This window comes from Trachypithecus francoisi, unplaced genomic scaffold, assembly GCF_009764315.1.
Source record: "Trachypithecus francoisi isolate TF-2019V2 unplaced genomic scaffold, Tfra_2.0 Lachesis_group0, whole genome shotgun sequence".
Lineage (NCBI taxonomy): Eukaryota > Metazoa > Chordata > Mammalia > Primates > Cercopithecidae > Trachypithecus > Trachypithecus francoisi.
The window spans coordinates 54,860,955-54,883,173 of record NW_022681453.1 but is presented as its reverse complement, the minus strand read 5'-3'; the positions used below and the strand labels follow the sequence as shown (position 1 = coordinate 54,883,173).

Below are 22,219 nucleotides of genomic sequence, written 5' to 3'. Positions count from 1 at the left end.
TCAGTCCACCTGAGCTTACCCTCCTCCTCCAAGGGACTAGATGGAGCAGCCCTGGGGACCAATGGGGTTCAGAGGCTGGAGACCTGAATGTGTCCTGGAGCTCAGCCTGAGGCCCAGCCCTCTGACTTCCTGCAGGCTTCTCTTCCTCCCCTAATCATCTCTCCTTCCTATTTCCTATTTCTCCACTTGTAGGAGAGATTTTACTGGCTACAGAGTCACCCCTTTAATTTCTCATAGCTGCAAGAGGCCCGAATACTACAACTGCTGGGTTATCCCAAAGAGACAAAGGTGCCCATACTCCCAGACTAGCCCAACAGCCAGGCCTATGGCTGGGAACTTTTCTTCCACTATCTGGGAACTTTTCTTCTTGGTGCAATTTGAAGTGCAGGATCATTTCTAGAAGTATAGGAAAACTAAGGATCATTTTCAGAAAACAAACAAATAATCTGGACTTACTAAGAGGGCAACATTACAAAGAGATACAAGATTGAAACTTTCACTGACTTCATGATAAAATACTTCCAGTCGACCCCTCTTACTAATCTACTCTCTCTAAATTTGGGAGCTGTGCCTCAGTTGTCTGTAGGGCGACCATGTGGCTATGGAAGTCCTAAGACTAGCTTAGGATGTTTCTCTACCCCACAGCACCGTGCCTCAGATGTTGGCCAGCCACCTTCCACCTGCACTACATTTGTCATGTCCATGTTTATTTTAATAATTTTTTAACATTTGCCTTTAAATTAGCCTCACTTTTAATTGTATATATGGCATATATATGTCCAATGAGCTCCAGTGCTCATTGAAGCATTTCCTTTGAGAGCCATGTCAGCACACAGAAAGTTTCAAACTTTGGAGCGTTTAGGGATACTCAACCTGTATATATATGTATGTATGTATATATGTGTGTGTATGAGATCATACATATCATATACATAGTTTCATTCTAGCAATAATAGCAATAAAGCCATGGTTTTGATATGGTTTATGTCCTAGTTTTATTCCTAATGCCTATTAACATACATACATAATTGAAAAGAAAAAACATTTCTCCATGACTGGGCCATCAAATGACTCCACCTTCAAGGCCATCTGCTGGGGCAGGCAAGTGCAACCTGTGACTGAGGGAGGAGGGGACAAGGCCCCCTAGGGGCTAGGGGCCTTACTTAAGGTCATATCACCACTGCAGGAGAGCAGGAATGGAAACCAGTGCTTCCTGCTTCTTCATGGGCTGGGTATTCACAAATGGGGACAGTTGGAATCAGGCCACATTGGGCTTCTTCCTGCAGCATACCCCAGCTTCCAAAAATCACCAACATACATGGGGTTTTGTTTTCCTTTCCCTTTTGGGGTCGCTATCCTTATTTATGCCACAGAAAATCAGCAGTTGCTTTTTGGGGACATAGTTGCTGTTGGGACACACACAAACACACATGCATGCTTCCTAGCCATCACTGATAGAGAATCAAAAAACATTACAGCTCACGGATTTGGCAATCTGGAGGTCATTAGACTTTTTGTCAAAGAGAACCTTCTCGTGAAAAATGAAAATAGCCCTTATCCCTATCATTCAACAAACATTTAAGGAACACCTACTGTGTACCGGGCATTGAGCTCATCAGGGACTAAGGATACAATGGTAGGAAAGGCAGATACAGACCTTGCTCCCAAGCTGCCTTCTCAGCTAGTGGCCACCCTCTGGGAAATTGTCAATGCCTACAATAATCTCTGACACAGAGTAGGCACTCAGAAAATATCTGTTCAACAATAAATGGACATTGAACAAATAAAGATCACACACAATTATATATACACACAAATATTTTACTGTAAATATATAGGATATGTAGGTGCTTTGGAAAATAAGTATGGGGTGCTGGGGGGTGGTGCATGGTTGAGCAGTCAGAAAAGACTTGCCTGAGAAAGTGATGTTTAAACTAAGTCCTATAGGATGGGTAGGCCGGGCACGGTGGATCACACCTGTAATCCCAGCACTTTGGAAGGCCGAGGGGGTGGATCATGAGCTCAGGAGTTCAAGACCAGCCTGGCCAACATGGCAAAACCCCATCTCTACTAAAAAAAAAAAAAAAAAAAAATTAGCCAGGTGTTGTGGTGCACACCTGTAATCCCAGCTACTCGGGAGGCTGAGGAGGAGAATTGCTTGAATCTGGGAGGCAGAGGTTGCAGTGAGCTGAGATCGCACCACTGCACTCTAGCCTGGATGACAGAACAAGACCCCATCTCAAAAAAAAAAAAAAAAAAAAAAAAAGGATGAGTGGATGGTTGGTCAGCCAAGATGGGGAAGGCGGGTCTGGGGAAGAAAGAACGAGTGTTTCCAGCAGAGAAACAGCATGTGTGAAGGCCCTGAGTTAGAAAGGCCATGTCTATTGGAGGCCCAGAGAGGAGGCCAATATCTGGAATGAGCTGAAAGACGGGGAGAGTGGTAGGGGATGCAGCCAGGAGGCATCTCACAGAGGACAGTGGGGATCCCACCATTTGGATCTTATTCCAAAGACCACAGGGAATCCCAGGAGGGATTTAAGCAAAAGAGGTGCCCATCGGATTTACATTTCAAAAAGATCCCTCTGTTGCTGGGTGGGGAGTGGCCTAGATGGTCAAGGAGCCGTTTCTGGATGACCAGTTAGGAGGCTACTACAGTTTTCATGTGGGAGATGGTGGTGGCCTGGACTAGGCTGGTGGCAGCAGGGGTGGAGAGCAATAAGGACGGAGTCGGGGGTCAGGTGGAGTGGGGGCCATCAGCCCCTGCTCACATGTCCCTGAGGGTACTCCAGTGCACTGTCAGCAAACTTTTTCTAGAAAGAGTCTAGCTGTAAACACTTGAGATTTTGCAGGCCTGTAGGAAAGAGTCAACAGAGCAGGCCCAATGTCGCTCTAAAGTTGGGCCCATTGGTAGTGTTGGCTCTTGCCTGGTGTCTGCGAATTGGGCTTTTAGGATGCTCCCTGTGGTACTAAGTGACATGGTTGTTTTGTATGCCTGGAACACTGAATCCCATAAAGGCTGCCTGCTTAGACTGTTTGTATAGCAATGTGATTTCTGGTAAATGCCTGTGTTTCCTCTGACAATCTGGAAGTCAGAGGGCTGTGGCTGATCATGGAGGCAGGGAGTACCTGTGCAGTCAATAAAACACCCTCACTAAAAACCTGGACTCTGCATTGCAGGAAGGCTTCTCTGGGCAGAAACCCTGCACGCATGCTGCCGCATTTCCTTGCTGGAGGAAGGAACACAGTCTGCATACCTGCTCCAGGCAGGAGGGAGGGGAAGTGAGAAACCTGTGTATGGATTCCTCCACATTCTGCCTGGTGACTGTCTTTGTCTTGCTGATGATGGAAACAAACCACATCCATGAGTATAACTGCTTCTGTGTCCTGTGAATCCTTCTAAATTACCAAATATGTAGGTAATCTTGGGTCCACCCCGATACAGAGGTCCACAGGGTTTCTGTCTCAACTACTCAACTCTACCTTTGAGTGCTAGAACAGCCATGGACTATAATATGTAAACAAATAACAGGCTGTGTTCCAATAAAACATTATTTATAAAAATGGACAAAGGGCTGTATGTGGCCTAGAGGCCACAGTTTGCCAGCCTATGCTCATGGAAAAGCAGGGACTCTCCAAATCCATTTTGAAAACTCTTTCATGTCACCAGTGGAGAAACTGAGGTCCAGAAAGAAGGAAGGGAGAAGGAACTTGTCCACGGTGACTCAGGATCCATGGCAGAACCAGGAGAACCCAAGTCCCAACTCTCAGACCAATGTGCTCTCCACTACTTAATACTGGCTGGTGGCCAGGGCCTAAAAGGAAGGAGATGGTAGAAAATGGCCTGGCCTGACCCACTTCTTTGTTCGTTCTCTCTTTCTCTCTCTCTGTCTCTCTCTCTCTCTCTCTCTGTGTGTGTGTGTGTGTGTGTGTGTGTGTGTATGTGTGTGTATGTGTGTGTGCAGGGCTCCAAAGTTTTAGGTGCCACCTGGATTTTCCCAAACTTTTTTGGTTATAAGAATCGCCTCTGAGGGTTCTTAATAATATGGATGCCCAGGTGCCATCACAGACCCACTGCAACTGGATCTCCAGGAGTAGAGCCTGGAATCAGCATTTTTAACCAGTTCCGAGGTATTCGGATGATCAGCCAGATTTGGAAACTCTGGGTGACACTCAGTGGCTCTTGAATGACTCCCAGGAAAAAAGAAGCCCATAAGCAGAGGAGAGAAGGGGAAATCTGTCTTGGATCAAGGCAGAATGCATGGCCATCATAAAAACAGACCGACCAGTGGTTTGTAGAATATGTTCTCCAAAACTGCTCCTTCAACTGAGCCTTTGCCATCAGAGATCAGGAACTGGCAAAGCCAACATTTGAAGCTAATTTCCTTCTTCCCAGGGATTCTGCCTGCAATTCAGAATGCCATGCAGGTGCCTAGTGGTATCCTCAGCCTCAAGGCCCTGCAAGGCATGGCAAACTGAGACAAAAATGAGCTCACCTCCCACTCTGCCCACCGTGATGAGGGGCTTCTGAGCTGCACTAACCATCCCCCCAACAAACACTTCCCCCCCAAGCTCCCCTAACAGGAGGTGGCTGGAAGCCACAGATCGCAGACTTGAAATTTCCTGCAAGCCTCATTTCCTATTTGGAAACTGTACTGATTCCATGTGTTCTGTATTTTAATAGAAAAATTAGTGCCTGCTCGCCCACTCAAATGTCTTTGATTAAGTTACTTCACACACTAGAATGACCTAGAGGCTTTAAAAGATACGGACACCTGCAACCCACACCCAGAGAGTTCATTTTAATTGGTCTGGGTTGTGCTCTGGGAATTAGCGTTTTCAAAAGCTCCCCAAGAGCTTCTGACATGTAGTTGAGGTTGAGAACCACCGGGCTTGTGAGATGTTCTGTTTTTATCTGTTTAATATAGTCCAGGGCACACCACCATATACCCACTTAGAGAACCTTAGGCACAATCACTACTCACCACTCAGAACAACAAATGCCTTACCAAAGACAACTGATAGCTTAGCCAGTTTCTCCAACTCTTTTTTTTACTATGAGCTACTCCCACAAAGAAAATCAATCACGAACAAAGACCCAGTTTCTCTCACCGAGAGGCACTACTGCAGAGATCTGTGATTTGGGGTAGAAATGTGTTTTTTTTTTTTTTTTTTAATTTTTAGTTAACTTCTAACTGAAATGTAGTATTTGCTTCAATTTTAGATGCAGGCAACAAACTGCAGTCCTGTTAGCAATAGAAATTCCAGATATTTTCATATCATGGTATAGCTATCTTGAAATGTCACTTATGCTTATTGCTGCTTTAAAATCACAGTAGTCGTCAGACTTGCTGCTGGATCTGGCTATGTAATGTCCTCATTTTAAAATGTACATCTATCACCATGTCACAAATTGGCCTTTTAAAAATGTTTCGGTAACGGTATTTTAAAATATTTGATTTCCTACGTATTAAATTTATGCACTTAAAATTATTCTGGGAAAGAGGTCGCAGACTTTCCACTGTTCAATCAGCTGTTGAATCCCAGTGGCCAGTGGCAGGGGCTCTGCAGAAGGCTTCCCAGTGGTGGTGGTTGACGCTGCACATTGAGCAAGCGATTCTTACCTGTGGGTCGGAGAGCCGGGAGAGGTCAGGGTACAAGTAGAACTTGATGCCCTCTGAGGCCCCGGGCAACGTGACCCCTCGTATCAGGAGGATCAGCAGCATGATGTAGGGGAATGTCGCGGTCACGTATACAACCTGGGCACAAGAGGAAAGGAGAGAATCAAGAAGGGGGTGAGAGCAATGGGCTTACTTCACTCAGCACAACGTCCTCTGGGTGCATCCGTGTTGTTGCATGTTGCACCAGGACCCTGTCTCCCAAGGCTGACTAGCATTCCCCCGTGTGTATAGACCACACTTGCTTGATCCATTCATCTGCACAAGCCAGTCACAGAAGGACAAATACTGCATGACTCCACTCATGTGCGGTACCTAAAAGAGTCAAATTCATAGAACAAAGAGTGGGATGGCAGTTGTGGGGAACTGGGAGGGAGGAAATGGGGCATCACTAATGAAGAGGTGTAAAGTTTCAGTAGTGAGATGCATCAGCTCTAGAGACCTGCTGGACAGCATTGCCCCTACAGTCAACAACAATGCATTGGATACTTATAAATACGTTAAGACAGCAGATCTCATGTTAAGTGTTCTTACCACAATAAATAAAATTAAAAAGGAAAAGGAAGCAGGGGTGATAGGAGTGGGCCACAGAGGGGGTAAAGGAAAGAAGGGCTTCCTGGTGCAGCAACAAGAAGTAATCCCTAACATGGTCTGGCCTCCTGCCTCATACCTCACCAAAGGCGAGGTCTTTCGGTGCTATCTACTGAGTGCCTGTGATGTGCTTGATTTGAGAGTGATGCTTGTTGAATTTTTTTGACCACAACACAGAAAGAAATATATATCACAATCCAGCACACACAGAGCTGAAAAGGAAGTTTCACAAAATAACACATGTGTGATACATGCTAGTATTTTGTGTCAAATTATTTTTTTAATAAGCTGGTCATGATGTTCTAAATCCACTTCAGAATTCACTATTGGGTCAATACCCACATTTAAAAAGCCACAGCTCTTACTGAAAGTTAAGTATTCATAGCTAAATAGAGACTAGGATAGCACAGGATGGTATAGGCTAGACTAACGTATGATAGGACAGGATGGTATAGCATAGCATAGCATAGCATAGCATAGAGTAGCATAGCATAACATAGGATAGCATAGCATAGGATAGCACAGCATAGCATAACATAGGATAGTGTAGCATAGCATAGCATAGGACAGCATAGAGTAGCATAGGATAACATAGCATAGGATAGGATAGCATAGCATAGCAGAGCAGAGCATATTATAGGATAGCATAGCATGGCATAGGATAGCATAGCATAGGCTAGGCTAGGATAGCGTGGCATAGGATAGGATAGGATAGGATAGGATAGGATAGGATAGGACAGGATAATATAATGAAGGTGAGAAGAAGGGAGGGAAAGGAAGAAAAGGGCAGAAGACTTTGGGGGCATTAAAAACCTAGGGCCTGCCTGGAACCATTTGGGCTTGGTCTATTTGGAGGCAGGTAATTGGACCCAATGAACCTGTGAGACCCTTTTAGCTAGTGGATTCTGGATAGGAATCAAGACAGTCAAAGACACAAACCTCCTCTGAGCTTCCTCGCACAAGAGCTGCCTAGAAGGAGGCATCAAGGCCCGCAGGGACTGTAGGAGTTCCTGTCCCAGGGGCTGCCTGTGGCGCCGGCCACACCCCTTAATTGAGGTCCCTGCAGGACTCAGTGTCCTGCCAGTTTTTTTTTTTTTTTTTTGAGGCGGAGTCTCGCTCTGTCGCCCAGACTGGAGTGCAGTGGCCGGATCTCAGCTCACTGCAAGCTCCGCCTCCCGGGTTTACGCCATTCTCCTGCCTCAGCCTCCGAGTAGCTGGGACTACAGGCGCCCGCCACCTCGCCCGACTAGTTTTTTTATTTTTTTTTTAGTAGAGACGGGGTTTCACCGTGTTAGCCAGGATGGTCTCGATCTCCTGACCTTGTGATCCGCCCATCTCGGCCTCCCAGAGTGCTGGGATTACAGGCTTGAGCCACCGCGCCCGGCCGCCAGTTTTAACTTCTCTCTTTTGTCACATTCACTCCTCCAGTCACTTGGTTCTGTCCTCTCGGTGGGGCCTGCCCTCTCCATCTGTTCAGATCAGCAACTTGTTGACATTTGAGGTCCAGGGACACTTGTGAGAATCTAAGGACCTGCCCTCCAAATGTGCTCAGATGCAGATATGCATGCAGGTTTGGTTCAGAGACTCCTATTTCCCAAATATTAGAATCTATGCCCTGAGACTTCCAGCTTTCCAAGTCAGCCTCTCACTCCCGTTCAACCCAGGGTTTCTTTGACCAGTGCTTCAGTCCTCCACCCATTTGTTCATTCATATATTCCTTTACTCACTCAGCTCATCCACCTACTCACTTGCTCACCAAAACACTCTCATGCACCAAGCACTGAGCTAGGTCCTGGAAGGTAAAAATAAGACTGAATCACAGGAGGGAAGTTTCTGCTTCAAGCAACTTCCAGTTGGTAGGAAAGAAAGACTTATAGACAGGAGGTCATGCCTTATGTCATCAGGGGAGCAAAAAGAATGGAAGAGCACAGAAAGAGTGAGTCCCTCACTGCAATAGCAGTCCAGAAGGGCTTCTCCAAGGAGGTGTCAGCCCATAAAGGATGATGAGGAATTCAGGACTTGAAAAATGGGGATGGAAGGAAGAAGGAAACAAGACACCCCCACTCCATGCCCAGCCCTTTATACGTGGTAATAACAATGGCTGCATCGACTTAGCACTTCCACACACGAAGCATTCAACAAGAATGAGGAGGCATGATTATCTTCTTTTTACACATAACAAAGGTCAGAGAAGCTACTCATAACTTGCCCAGGATTGCCCAGTGAATGAACGGCAACCAGACATGGGGGTCACAGCAAGTCCTGCCCGACTCCAAGGTCACACATTCAACCACCAGGCTACCTATGTACACAACCTGCAACACTCATGACAGCCATGCAAACCCTGTGTTATTTTCGCATTTTCATGTGACTACGCTTGCTGGTTATGCTATGTCCAGTCTATATTGGGTGGACTAAACCAGTGGGGAGTCATTAAGAGGGTCACTTATAACCTGGCCAAATGTACCCTCACTGTGCCCAGGTACCATGTACAGAAGACTGCTCCTCAATTACTATAGTGACATGGTTTATTAGGTGGCTGATGATAATTTTGAAGTAATTCCATTGTTTAGAGTTCTGAATCGATGCTCTCAGAAAAGTCAAGTCATTCAGTTTGTAAGTGACAAAGCAGAGATTTTAAACACAGTCCTCAAAGATAGGAAATTAGAACCAGCAAAGGTTGGTGACAGTGGGTCCTGTGGACACACCCTGAAAGGCTGGATTATTTTATTCAGAAAATGTCTGTATTCTGCAATGATGGCAACCTCCCCAGCCCACTCATGACCCCCGCACCACCAATTTCTGCATCCCTGTTTCCAAATCAACCATCAGCTCAATTGACACGTCACATAATCAACACAATCTCTTACTATCATATGTAATGTACTCCAGAAAAGGTGCAGGTCAAATATATTATAAAAGAGCAGAAATCAATATTAATATTAATAAAAATAAGAGGCCAGTAATCAATAAGGCTTGATAGTTTCTGCAGAGAACTAAAAGTGCTATAAAATCTCCAGTTTCACTTAGCTTTGTATGCAGCATCTATGATAGATCTTTGGCATTTCATATACATTCTTGATTCATTTCCTTCAAAATTACCACCCCCTCCCGAAGCCAATCAGCTTAAGTCTATAAAACATCAGGTTGAGGCTAAAAACCCATTGCTTTCATTTAGTAGTTTCCACTTTTGTCTGTATTGTGTGGTAGAAGATTAATTATCCAGAATGTCCAAGAGCTGACCTGTTCCAGATACATAATATTTGGAACTCAGCTATCTTAATTCCCAATGCTCACAAAATTTAAGGAAAACAACATTACCATGTAAAACATAAGAACAACTCAAAAATCATAAAAATGTGTCCTTCACCTGTGGGAGTACTTTGATGTGACTACGCTTGCTGGTTATCCTATGTCCAGTCTATATTGGGTGGACCGAACCAGTGGGGTGTCATTAAGAGGGTCACTTATAACCTGGCCAAATGTACCCTCACTGTGCCCAGGCACCATGTACAGAAGACTGCTCCTCAATTACTACAGTGACATGGTTTATTAGGTGGCTGAGGACAATTTTGAAGCAATTCCATCGTTTAGAGTTCTGAATCGATGCTCTACTTCTACATTATATTCAGGAGAACTACATTCCCTCCACTGGTATCCACACCTTCATTGTTACACTTCTTTTATAAAACCACAAACCAAGGGAAATAAAATATTCAAATCAATTGCCCAAAGATCACAGTGCAGACAAAGAGTTAGGCTGCCAAAATGAAACCACTGGCTGGCAGGCATTAGCCCAGAAAAAATCATTTGTAAGCTGAGGTTTCAGAACCTCGAGTCAGGGTACAAAAGGTGGTTTAGGGGCATCATTATGTAAGGCACACAAGCGGAGAGTGGTATGAAGGTTGAAATTCAATGCTGAGGATAGCCTGTGTCTATAGCTCTTTTAAAGCCACTTTAAAAAGTGGCTCTTTAAAAGTTACTTCTAATCTGTTTCTACCCTTGGCCACACCAGACACTTGGACATCATCTTTCACTTTTACTGAGAACAACTATGTATTGTCAAAATCACACAGATTCTTGTCATCCAGAGACTGCACATAAGTGACACACATACTGCCACTCTTCCCTCTTGTGCCTTGCCAGACATCACTAATAGATCACAGCATTCTTTGCAGCTAAGCTTGGATGCAGCCTCAGAACCCTCTACACAGCACTCCAGGCAGCCCGCCGTAATCAGCTGGAATGAAACCCGTCTATCTGCCACCCTTGGTCTAGTCCCTGTTTCCTTTATGCTTTCTCAGACTCTCCTGCAGGTCAACAGAATGGTAAGACCCAGGTCTTGTCCTTGAGGAAGGAATTTATGCACATGAGCATCTAGGAATGAAACTCCTGGGATCATGACACCATACAACGAGAGTCATACAAGAAAAGGAGGCTATGCAGACAGGTTGAGAAGGTGCTTCCAGTGTCTCTGGGAAGGGATCCAGCCTTCTCCTGTCTGTGAACATGGGCTGGAGCAGGGTTTCCAAAGATAAGCAGGAATGGGAGAGGCTGGGTCAGGCAGGGAAGATGTGGAGCTAGCCAAGGATGTAGAAATAGGCAGAAGGCATTGTCTGCCCCCTCGTATATCCAGGAGCCTCCAGGTTGTCACTCAGGTGTGCTCAAAGTTAGCTTCACCTCTCTTTTCAGCTTCCCCCACATTCAATCAGTGATCAAGTCTTGCCAACTAGATATCTAACTATATTTTGAAGTTACACCCCATTTTCACCCCCACTGCTGGTGCCATTCATCACCTTTCTTCTTGGTCACTGACAGCCCATACTGTCCACACTGCAGCTGCAGTTACAAAAATAATAATCCTGTATGTCTCTTCCCTGTTCCTGAGTCTAACCTCCTCAGCCTCGCATTCAAGGTTGTGGGATATGATGAAAGGGTTGGGTTTAGAGTCGGATAATGCTGGTTCAGTCCTGGCTCTGCCCGGGCTTGCCGTGTGACTTGGCCAGTCTCCACCCTTCCCCAGACTACCAGGTTCCCTGCTGTTGGGGAACGTGCCAGGCCTCTTAGGCCTCCTTGCATTTTCTCAGTCTCTCTTTGTCCACAGAGCCCATCCCCAGCTCCTCGGCCACCCAAGACGTTCGTCCTGTGTGTGTATGAGTCCGCACAGGCAGAGGATTCCTCCAAGTCAGGGCCCTGCCCTCCAGTTGAGAATTCATTGTCCTCTCTATCTTAAAGGTCTGGAAGCCAAGGCTCAGAGTGGTCCATTTAAAATGGCTATAGAAGCCACCCTCTTAGCCTCATAAACCATACTGTCTGCCCAGATGTTGCTGAGAGGATGAATTATCCTGTCCTCTCTGAGCCCCATCCCACATTCATCACCCTTGTCATTCTGCATCCTCCCAGCACCTAAAATTGCTCTCCATCAGCATTTTTCTTGCCTTGTAAGTTTAAGATTTCTACAATATAAGGGTTTGGTCTTCTGTTTTCCCTGCTGTATCCACAGCACCCAGAACAGTGTATAGCACATAAGGTGTGCTCAATACATATTTGTTGGACAGAGGAACAAAGAAGCAGGCTGAGATCTGGAACTCTGAGGTTACAATGCAGGTCATTAGGAACACTGCTTTGTGCTGCATCCATATGTGATGCTGGGTCCACATAAAACAGGATTCAGAAAATTGAATAGGATTTTCAGAGGCATGTTTATAAACAAGGACATCACAAAGGATTTGGCTTTAAAAGACAGACCAGGTCAGATACAGAGGGCAGGGCAGCTCAGATGCAAGGTGCTTCCTGGCAAAGTGTCCCTTTCAAGATGTCTGAGGCCCCAGAATTTGTCTGGAAGAGGCAAGAGGCCACAGCAGGGTTCAGGCATTATGTTGAATTATGCAGCATTTGGTGATGGGTCTAATAAGGTCTCTGACAAGGTATCATCAAGCCTGACTGTTCCTGGCCACTGCCAGTAGTGGCCCAGGCCCAGAAGGGTGGGTGTGGAGAAGGGAGGGTCTAATCTGTCAGAACCCTCAGTCCATGAAAGGAGGCATCACTGCCCAAAACACACCCCTTGGTTAAGAAAGAGTTTTCACTATTGTTTAATTCCCTTTTCATAGGTCAAGTCTTTCTGAATATAAAGGTTAGCACAATTGGTGGTAATTACACTGTATCCTGTTTTAATTGACGCTAATTGCTCATTTACATCCCAATACTGGGATTGTGGGGTGGTTTTCCCCCTACTTCCAGGACACGGCCATTTATTTCAGAGCAAGGAGATTGTCTGATCATTTGGAATGTCACAAACATTGTAGAAGGGCCACCCCACCCTAAGTTTTCCAGGATAATGGAGTCAATTGGAAAGCCAAGTCTTGTTCAAAAGGCATCCAAAAAAAGCAGAGTAGTGTGGGGCAAGAACCTAGGACCACAAAATCAGAAGATCCAATGTTCTGGGCAGCTGGGGCCAGTTCCATACCCTCTCTGGGCTGGCATTTACCATCTACAAAGAGGCAAGGATAGACTAATCCAAACTTCAATCAGACATAGTATTTTCCCAGTATTTTTTTTTTTTTTGCCATATACACATATCACCTTTGTATTATTTATTGAATATTTTTTAATTGTACTAATATTAATTAGTACATTCTTTAATATTAAACAAATATGCATAATGAGAAAACTGTGAATTACCACCATAAACAGAAAACTATGATCTCTTACTGCAAATGGAAAGTAACTACAAAAATAAATGTGATGAAAATAAAATGTGATTAAATTCTAGCCAAAGGCTCTGAGTCTGAGCTGTGTTCTGTCTTTGTTCAAAAGCAGGAGAAGCAAGTTCTAGAGAAGTGCTAAAGATAAACCAGCACCTCAGCGTACCTTTCACCTTAAGGGACATGAAAAGGGAAGAGCTGTCTCACTTCGTAATTGGATGCTCTGCAGTCTGGGTTCATGGATTATCACTGAAATCATCCCGTGAACTACCAGCGGAAAGGTCTCTTTCTGGATTTGCGGGAAAGGACCAGATGGATGCTTTCTGAGGTCCTTCCCTGCTCTCTCAGTCAGCCACAAATGACTTGAGTCCACAGCCAGGACTCCTTGGAGCTATCCAGGGTCCTGACATGGATTTGGGTTGAACCTTCTGTGAACCTGCTATCCAGAGCCTTGGAAAATGCTGCTATTAACAGAACACCTACTGGGTGCCAGAAATATCTCATACTGTATCTCTAACTAATTTTCACACAACTTCAGTAGGTTCTTTCCCCACTTTGCAGACAAAAATTCCTCTGAGCCTAGGCAGACAAAAATCTCTCCTAGCCTAGGGAGCTCTAGGTCACAGAGCTGGAAGTATTCAGAAGTCTGCTCTCTCCAGCACATATGCTGCACTCTGCCACACATGTGGCCAGGTGCTGCCATCTTGTTGTCTCCTCTGGCTGTCTTTAACCTCAAGTGTTCAGTTTGCCTAACATTTGGCAGCAACTCATAATCCATCGCCCACTCTCCCAGCCAGGGGGACACTGTGCAGTTCCGCCCCTCCCCCAAGTCTGCTTCCAGTCAGTCTCGCCTCTGTCTCTCAGGTGCATCTGCCCATCCCATATGGCTGGAAAGCATGGCACTGAACATCCAATCCCTAGACAATCACTCTTTTAAATATAAACTGATTTTTCTCCCCTTCAGTTTTTTAGAGACTACCTGCATTCCCAGGAAAAAACACTAGAGCAGTCAACTAACAGTCTGGCATAACTCCCACAAAGACACTATTTATCTTTGAGAATAAAATGCTAAGAGAATGCATATCTAAAGAAGGAAGGCCACCCTGGACACATCTGGCCTCCTCACAATTTTTACCACTGTTGGAGGTGTTGTTCTAGAACATTCTAACAGAAATAGTAAATGTAGGGGAAAACTTTCTGTTTTAAGCAACCAAATTCTAAATAGGTAGAGTCATGTTTTCACAAGAAAACAGTGGCATTTCTTCAAGGGGGTAATGGTATTTTAACAATGCAGTGGTATTTCCATGAAGAGCTAAAGTTATAATTTTTTGTACAAGTGTAAGTGGTGTATCATTAGCTGTGAAAATTAGCCTGTGTGTGGGGCCTAAAATAATCTAACTAAACACTGACCCATGTGGGATCCACATTTCAGGGCACTATCCCTGGGCTGGGTTGAGGAGGAAGAGAAGAAAGGTATTGAGAGGCAGGACTGGAGCTGGAAACAGCCCAGCAGGTGGTCCCCATCCCACCATAGCACAAAGACCATGACTCTATTCTCCCTCTTCTGCAGTAACAAAACCCCTCATTTTCGGAAGGACCTATGGCTACCCTGAATAAAGACATCTCCCAGCTTCCTTTGTAGATGGATATGGCCATCTATGTTTTGGCCAACAAGATAGAAATGAAGGTGCCATGTACAGCTTCCAGGTCATGTCCCTAAAGGGAAGGGCTGTATCCCATCCTTCCTGTCTTGCCCTTCCCATGGGCTGAAATGAAAACAAAGTCTTGGGCCATCTTAAGCCATGTAAATGAGGGCAACACCCTAAGGAAAGCAAAGCAACAGAACAGAAGGAGTCTGGGTCCCTGAAACCAGGCAGCTCACACCCATGCTGTTATGGGAGAGAGAAATAAACTATCCTATTTATGCTCCTGTTCTCTGAGGTCTCCATTATAAGGATGGAAGCTAAATATCTAACCACCAATTGCCTCTGTGATCTTGGGTGGGTCCTGTTTCTGCCCTGAGTTTATTGTTTTTCACCAAATGGAGGCACCAGCCCAAATGATCCACACTGTTTCCTTCTACTCAGACATGAAGAGAAGATTCTGAGGACAATCCAGCAGCTGAAGGTGGACCCTTAAGAGTGACTATCCTTCTACACCTGGAGTCAACCAGGAACAGCAACAAATGGAATCAGGAAGTCTTCAGAAAGTTTTGTCTGTGTAAAGAGCAGTTAGAACAGCTTTGCCAAAGATATCACTATGTCTTGGGAAGCCACAGGTTTTTGTTGTTGTTGTTGTTGTTGTTTTTGAGACAGAGTCTCACTCTGTCACCAGGCTGGAGAGCAATGGTGCGATCTTGGCTCACTGCAGCCTCCGCCTCCTGGGTTCAAGCGATTTCCTGCCTCAGCCTCCCGAGTAGCTGGGACTACAGGTGCTTGCTACCACACCCAGATAATTTTTTGTATCTTTAGTAGAGACGGGGTTTCACCGTGTTAGCTAGGATGGTCTAGATCTCCTGACCTTGTGATCTTTCCACCTCAGCCTCCCAAAGTGCCAGGATTAAAGGTGAGCACCACCGTGCCCGGCCAACACAGTTTTAGCTTTCTCTGCCACAGTTTAAAACGGGCCTGACTGGATGGCCAGATTTGGCATGGGCCCCATCACCAAGCACAAGCATGGGCTTGGTGGTCCATGAGACCTTCCTAAGCTTCCATCTTCCTTCTGTGTGAAATGAGGATAATGCCTATTTCAAATGATGTCGTGAGGATTGGTTAGAGATCACTCTGCAAAGCATCTGACATGAAGACTGCTCAATAATTAGAAAGCTTGTGGTTGCCTTCACTCACAATCACTGTGCAATAAGCAATGTCTGTCCAACCCAGTGAGCGAGTGGCCTTGGCTGGCAGAGAACAACATATCTGGGGGCTCAAGACTACAGACAAAGAGGCAGGAATCAGCTCTGTCTCAGCTGTGAAGGGCACTGGGAAATGGCTCTTGACAATCCTTATGGATCTTCTCCCTGATAGATAGGGGTGGTAGTGGAAGGCTGGTATTAAGAGGTGATAATCCATTGGCTGGGAAAATCTGAGTGAATAGAACCCAGAGATAAGAAAGACCTCAGGACAGATGAGAAGCATACACAGCTGTTTGGAGGAGCTGCAGCAGCCAGACTCGAATGAAGGACAGAGGGAATCAGTCAGAGTGGCCACTATGGATGAGAATCCTCTCTGAAGTCCTAACTGTGGCAGCTGATGGGCCAGGGTGCAGACAGTGCCTAGAAGGAAGGGAAAAAATTATATCTGGATGAAACCAAATAAGATCATACTCCAATTTAAAATGATAGAAGGCACTCAAAGCTGAGTTGAAGGGAAGCAGGGGACCCAACTGCACCATCACAGATACACACAACAGGGAGGAAGCCTGCTCTGTAAAGAGGGATGCCAGGCTTTCAGGAGTAGCCAAGGTCAACGAACATCTCCAACCTTTCGGATGCACCAGGAACCTGGTGAGGAAGGAGATTGGGGGCTCTCCATTGAGGGGCACATGGTTGCTGGGGGCTCATGCACAGTTGTGGGGGGAAAGTGGCTGAGACTTCTCAGATACTGACAGGAAAACGCCCCTCCCAACCCTGAGAGGTCACAAGGGAGGGGCGTTTTCCTGTCAGGCATCATCGGGGCTGGGGTAAGAAACCAAACAGCTAGGAGCTTAGGGAATAGTGGCACTCTTTCTTCTCACTGATGGTTGGGAACATAAAGATCACCTATACCCATGGCTCATTCCAGCCCTGAGAGTCCAAGACTCTGTTATTTGATAATGAGAGACATCCTAGTTGGACATAGAGGACTCAAGAGGAAAAAATGCTTCACTTGGGAAAAATGGAAGATCAGAAGACAGCTAATAATAATAGGACTGACATTTATCATTTGCTTGATGTGCCTTATTCTTACATTACCCAATTCTAGAAGACAGAAAATATCATTCCCATTTCACAGAGATGGACACTGAAGCACCCAGAAGTTGAGCATTTGACCCGTGGTTGCAAAGCTAGATAAAGGCAGGATTCAAACTCAGAGCCACTCAGCTCCGAAGCCCTGAATGGACCCCTCGGGAGTTCAAGTTCCCCTATGAGCCAACTATGTTCATCTCACACCATGTCCTCCTGTGTCCCCTGAACAAACCCTGCACTTCCCTGCCTGCAAACCTTTGCTTTCGTGTCACCCTTCACCTGAGTGGGACAGTGGAGGTGAGCAAAGGAAGGTCCTTTCCTCTTCTCTACCTATGAAAATCTTGCTGACCTTCAAGACCAGTTCAATGACCATGTCTTCCAGGACTCAGTAAGAGGCCATCCAGGCAGAACAAAACACTCCTGTCACAGCCTACAACACTCTGAGCAATGTGGCATACAGATATGGGGAGCCATCTTGGCTTCAGAAAATCAAAGTTCACATCCAGCCTCTGGCACTCTGTATGCATGTGGCTGACTTTTGGCAAGCTATTATCTTTCTAGGTCTTGATATTCTCTTCTGTAAAGTGGGGATAGCACGAAGAAGTCATTAGGTTCTTGCAGATGAATTCAATCCCTTTAAGCCTCAGGCTCTTAATCTGTGAATCATAGACCATAGTTCCCACCTCTCTTGGTAGGTATGAGGATTAAATGAGCCCATGTCTACACAGCACCAGGTACAGTGACCTGACACATCAGCCCTCAGGAGACAGTAGCTCCCCTTCCTCCTTCTACTTAGCCCTTATTTCATTCTGCCTTGTAACACAGTCAGCTGTTCACAGATCTGGCTCTCTCTTTACTTGGTATCTACTCAAAGGCAAGGGCTTTTTTCATCTCTACAGGCTCTGAAACACTTCCTGAGAAGACCTACATAGACTGTAAATAGTTGATGAATGAATAAATTCAGATCTCAATAACATGGTAAGAACAAACAGAATATAACAAGACATAACCCCATATGTCTGCAATAAGCTCTGGTGTGAACAGTCCATGTTCGCATTTCAGCCTCTCCATCTGAGAGTCAAACACTCGCAGTTGAATTCCATTCATATCCATCCACTGAGCCCACAGTGTGCCAGGCCCTATGCTGGATTCTGAGAGCATGCTGATGAATGACCTGGGTCCCTGCCCTCAAGGGTGTGTGAGCTAACCCTAGAACAGATGTATATGACTGACAGTTCACAGGATGACAGCAGAGGGCCTCAGGCACATGCACAGTGGTGTGAGCAGCTCGGGTGGCAGTGGTGCGCCAGAGAGCTCCACCTGGAGCTGAACTCTGAAGGGGGAACAGCATGTTCCCATTGCTCCAGAGTCCTGATCTGGAATGTGCTACATGAAGAAAGTCCTTAAAGCAAGAAGAACCCAGGACACAAAGCAGGTAGAGTTCTTTAAGCTGGGAAAAATCACCTCCAAGGAAAGACACAAGCCCTGTATGCAACAGTGACAAGATACTTAAAAAGCAACCATGCTCATTACGAAGGCTGAGCCCAATTTAAATCCCTGTCCACAGGATATCTAAAATTCACTGGACGAGGCAGTCTAGTGTTTAAGCCTATTTCATGGCGAATTAAGGTTAGCTAGGGAGTCAGTGCTATTGATTTTTACATAGCTTTACCATAAAGACCACGAAAAGAAAACAAACCCAAAATGAAACATAAACATTCCACACAGTGCCCAGCCAAGCTTACACTGGTATTAGGAGCTATTATTTACTGCCTGGAAAACACACGAGGAACCTTGGCTAATAATGATTTAAATCCTGTCCATCTCTCTTAGACTAGAAGGCTGGTGTCACCGTGGCGACCAAGGTCACCATTAAAGCACACGTTCCCCAGGCAAGGATGTACCAGTGGCCGGACACTGCCAGACGACAAGCACCACCCCGTGTCCTCTCACTCCCTTAAAAACACTTGTGATGGAGTTGTAGAGAGGAGGGATCCGATATTCAGGGGCTGCATTTGGAGCCAGAAAGAGCAAGGTGCTGCCTTGTTCCTGCAAGCATCCCCTGTTCTGAAAGGCAGACTCTCCTCCCATCCATCCAATTGATCAAGGACTCTGGGTTCTCCTGGGTCCTTCCTCAGGGATCCTGAGCAACATGGATCCCTCCCAGCTCATCCATGCTGGTTGCAACATGCTCCTTTCAAAACTGCTTCACTTCTTGGAAGAAGAATCAATGCTCACCTCTTGTTCTCACCTCACTTGAAGACAGTCTATCCTCTTTCTTTCACTTCTCTTCTTGGCAGCCATCCCACAGGACACCAGGGCCCCCCAGGGACTATTACAATCATCCAACCTAATTACTTCTTCATGCTTGCTCGTCTCCTATCTTTGCAGCTTTAAAACTTTCCTTCATTGGACTTTTCTAGTTTTCTGCTTCCTTTCTCCATGATTTTCTTAAGTCTCTTTCACAGATTCATTACTTCGTGCTTTTTTTATTTGTTTGTTTTTGTTTTTGAGACAGAGTCTCACTTTATCGCCCAGGCTAGAGTGCAGTGGTGCAGTCATTGCTTGCTGCAGCCTTGACTTCCTGGGCTCAAGTGATCCTCCCACCTCAGCCTCCAAAGTAGCTAGGACTATAGGTGTTCACCACCATGTCCAGCTAATTTTTTAAATTATTTGTAGACATGGGGTCTCGCTATGTTGCCCAGACTGGTCTTGAACTCCTGGGCTCAAGCAAGCCTCCCACCTTGGCCTCCCGAAATGTTGAGATTACAGGCTTAAGCCACCGTGCCCGGCCTCTTCGTGCATTCTTTCAATCAATTAATCAAATAACCAATCAATCAATCAACTTCAATTAGCATCTGTTATCTGCCAGCTACTGTGTTAGGCACAGGAGCAAGTCCTGCCTCACAGGTAGCTCTCAAAGGAAGCTGCTCTCTACAGATTTCCAAACTGTTTCCCAGAAGTGGGGCCTCACCCAGATCCTATTCTCCACTCTCCTGGGTTTTCTTTCCTATTCCCATGGGTTTAGGAGCCATCAATGTATGATGCTCTTTAATCCTCCTCATGCAGTGGTATCTCTTGAATTTAAGATACATATTTTCAACTCTCTTATGTATATGTCTACCTGGATTTCCTATGAAGACCTACAAAGTTGAGTATGTGGATACTCAACACCAAAATTATCACTGTCTCCCCCAAATCTGTTCCTCCTTTTGTGTGCCCCTTTTAGATAATGGTGTCATCCAAGCTACAACCTCCATGTGTCTTCTTTGATTTCAGCCTCCCTGCTTCCCACTCTTCAAAGATAAACCTTTTGACAGGGAGGAATGCATAGTCTGACTCCACTTCCCAGAAGTTCCAGCACTCCATGGAAGGTGCTCTTACCCAGTATGGCCAGTCCCAATGGACGTGCCCAGCCCAGCACACGTCTTACAACCCTCGCCCTCCTTCTCCTGCTTTGAAGCCTCATTAGCCTGGATTTTCCCTTCTTCTCAGGGAACCCTTCAACTTCCTCTTCCTCTCAGCCCCTTACATGTTGGTGCTCCCCAAGTCCCATCTTCACTCTTGTGCCCTTCTCTCTTGCATTCTCTTCCTGGCTATCCCACTTGTTCCCAGAGCTTCAATTCCATCAATTCTAAGATACATGTTTTAAAAATGGTTCACCTTATTATCTCTGAAATCAGGATGGCTCCCAAGTGGCAGCTGCAATGTAGTTTCCACTGCCAGAATGGAAGGGACCAAGGACATAGCTGTTCCTATTGTTATCACTATAGCTGAGCTAAGGGCTTTGTTGGATAAAATATTTTAAATTAATTTAGTCAATTACTGTGTGAGATTTAGAATGTCTTAAAAAGATTACACTATGTCTCTGCAGAAAGGCACAGAAATAGGGATAAATTTTGATACTGTAAAGAAAATAGAAATCATTGATGAAATGATCACACTTCCATATTTTCTTGCAAAGAAACAACCAATTATTTTGTGGATCCAAGAAAAGAAGATATCCCCAAGTAAATGAAGCTATGTTACATTCTGTTACTACAATACACACAAACTGATTGCCAAAAAATACCCCAGAAAACACACCTGAGAAGAAGAATCTGCCAATTCCTTTGGAAGAAACTTCAAAGCAACCAGAGAGTCTGGTATGACTACTCCATGTGTCACACAGGAATAATGTTAAAGCAATGGATAGTAGATTAATTGGGAGTGTTTTTACTTCTGGTAAATGTTCTTAATTGAAAGCATTATGTAACTTCTGGTACATAAAATAATGATGTAACTTAGATTAGACAAAATATGGCATATCAGAGCTTTCTCATTTTGGGAAGACATAGGTCCCTTCAAAAATACGATGGTATCTACAGACCCTCACCCTAGAAAAATGTACATATCACAGAATCTCAGAATTTTTATACAATTCCAAGGGGTTCATGGACACGTTGAAACATCCACCGGCTCCAGGTAAAGAAATCCTAACATATATGCTAACGATTCCACTCCACCTGAGCTCAGACATACCTGTCTGCAACCCAAACATCTCTACCTGCAGAGTCACAGACATTGCAGACTTAATGGGTCCCCCAAAGAATGGTCTCCCTCAACTCCAGCCAAAACTCTGCCTGCTACCATATTTCTCCATTTCACCTATCAGCACCACTGAGCACTGGGCACTCAAGCCAGAAAGCCAGGCTTCATCTGGGGCTGCTGTGTCTCCTTTACCCTCTACATTGGGTCACAGAGGGCTGACTCATACTCTTGCATATTTCACAAATCCTTCCTCTTCTCTCCACCTCAAAGTTGTCACTATCTCCTACCCAAACTACTAAATGGCATGTGTTCTGGTCTCAGCCCCTGCTATTCATTCCACATGCCACATTTTATGGTGGCCTTTTTATAAAGCTTGGTTGTGTTCTGGTCTCAGCCCCTCCTATTCATTCCACATGGCACATTTTATGGTGGCCTTTTTATAAAGCTTGGTTGTGTTCTGGTCTCAGCTCCTCCTATTCATTCCACATGGCACATTTTATGGTGGCCTTTTTATAAAGCTTGGTTGTGTTCTGGTCTCAGCCCCTCCTACTCATTCCACATGCCACACTTTATGGTGGTCTTTTTATAAAGCTTGGTCATAGCATCCCCTGGCTTTAAGCCTTCTGGTGCCTCTGTATTGCTCTCCATTTCTTACCAGGCTTGTCTACAAGCCCTTCATAAGCTGATCTCTACCTACCAATCCAGCCTGCTTCTCTTCATACACCCTCAAGGGCTGCCCATTCTGGGCATAAAGAACTTGTTCCATTCTTTCC

The 22,219-nt window shown here is 45.3% G+C and overlaps 1 protein-coding gene across 1 annotated transcript in view; it reads right to left on the bottom strand.

Moving 5' to 3' along the window:
• Positions 1 to 22,219, bottom strand: part of SLC6A11 (solute carrier family 6 member 11) — a 124,455-nt gene that overhangs the window by 59,917 nt on the left and 42,319 nt on the right. Inside the window, exon 6 of the mRNA XM_033210673.1 lies at positions 5,622 to 5,756. Coding sequence (XP_033066564.1) covers positions 5,622 to 5,756 — 135 coding nt within the window. The remainder of the gene's footprint in view (positions 1 to 5,621; positions 5,757 to 22,219) is intronic.